The sequence below is a fragment of the Papilio polytes genome, unplaced genomic scaffold (genome assembly GCF_000836215.1).
Source record: "Papilio polytes unplaced genomic scaffold, Ppol_1.0 DF821730.1, whole genome shotgun sequence".
Taxonomy (NCBI): domain Eukaryota; kingdom Metazoa; phylum Arthropoda; class Insecta; order Lepidoptera; family Papilionidae; genus Papilio; species Papilio polytes.
Genome location: NW_013527474.1, coordinates 1 through 1594, shown reverse-complemented (window position 1 = coordinate 1594; position 1594 = coordinate 1). Strand labels below are relative to the sequence as shown.

Here is a 1594-nt window from a genome sequence, read left to right as displayed (position 1 = left end):
CTGCTCGGCGTCACCAGCAGCATGTACGACGGCACTGCGGTAATTTCATACTTATTACTATAGGGATAAGGTTTATATTTTATTGTTTTGTGAAAATTGTAAAAAAAATTAAGCGTGACGAAATTTTTTATTTTTTTCCTTTTTTTTAAATTTTTTGAATAATCTAAATAGGATCTCAATTCGATTGTTTTTTATAGATACATTGTACACTTTATGATTTGATTTACGTGATTTTTTTGATGTGGAAAAAATTAAAAAAGAATCTTAAAAAACTAACCGGTAGGTTTTTTAGATGTTTTAAAAAGCGAACCAATCAGAGATTTTTATATTGAAAAACACATACAATAGAAGTTAGAAAATGTTTGCAAATAATTTTTAATTTTAGTTTTAACGATAAGTATCTCGTTGATTGTAGTTACCCTTAATAGCCTGATTTTTAAATAACATCAAAAAATTTATAAGTGTACTATTCACTGTGTTTTTACTAAAGGGGGAAAATAGTAAAAAAAAAACATATTTTTTTTTTATATTTTCGTGATATCCTCCTTTTTGTTTTCTAACTTAAAGATTATCAGTCAAAGGTAACATATTAAAAAAAATCGATTGTAACCCAATGCGATTTACCTTGGTACCAAATTTGAAACTTCAGGTATTTTTCTGAAGGTTTATGGATGTTATTTAGGTGATGATTATATTGTTACTCAGGTGATGATGGCAGTCGGCATCACAGCTGCGATCTGCTTAACGTTGACGCTATTCGCAATGCAGACGAAGTACGACTTCACCGCTATGGGGGGGATACTGCTTTGTGCTACTGTCGTTTTACTGCTCTTCGGTAAGTTAACTTTAAAATACAGTGTCCAGTTTGACGAAAAACTAATTTTTTTAACATTTTTTTTGTTTCATATCCAAAAATTTTTTTACTAAAAAAAAAAAATTTTGCTCCAAAAATCTTTGTTGAATTAGAGATTAAGGGCTTTTCCGTTGTTGAAGGTTCGAATCCCGCCATTCGACTCGTAAACCATTCCTAGAGCTTAGTTTAGTTGGTAAAATAAATATTAAAGAAATAATATATTTTTTATTTCAGAGAAAGTTCCAGTTAAAAATATTTTGTTCACTGTCTAATCTATATTATTTAAATGTCTTTGTTTATTTAGTACCAATATAACATGATTGACCATGATCTAGTTTAAACTAAAGGTAGATTTAAACCTGAGACGTCTTATAAGTTTATGTCGAAAGAAAAAAAAAATTAGCTTTCACCCGCGACTCCGTCCTCTTTGAATTTAAAAAAAAACATAAGTATTTAGTCTATGTGTTCTTCCAGATTATACATTTATACCAAATTTCATTGAAATCCGTTCAGCAGTTATACACAAACTCTAACATCCATCTATCTAAACTTTCGCGTTTATAATATTAGTATGATATACGACTTGAAACCGTTTAATTTCAGGTCTGATAGCAATGTTTTTGCCCGGGAATCGTATAGTGACGCTAGTTTACGCGTCTCTCGGTGCGTTGCTGTTCTCCGTGTACTTGGTGTACGACACTCAGCTGATGATGGGAGGCACCCACAAGTACAGCATCTCCC

The 1594-nt window shown here is 31.1% G+C and overlaps 1 protein-coding gene across 1 annotated transcript; it reads left to right on the top strand.

The window, feature by feature from the left end:
* Nucleotides 1–6: 6 nt before the first annotated feature.
* Nucleotides 7–1591, top strand: LOC106108305 (protein lifeguard 1-like; the record flags this gene model as incomplete). Its single annotated transcript, XM_013289439.1, has 3 exons — nt 7–39; nt 706–835; nt 1457–1591. Coding segments are annotated over exons 1-3 (283 nt in total), but the record flags the coding sequence as incomplete, so codon positions are not given.
* Between the last annotated feature and the right edge of the window lie 3 nt (nt 1592–1594).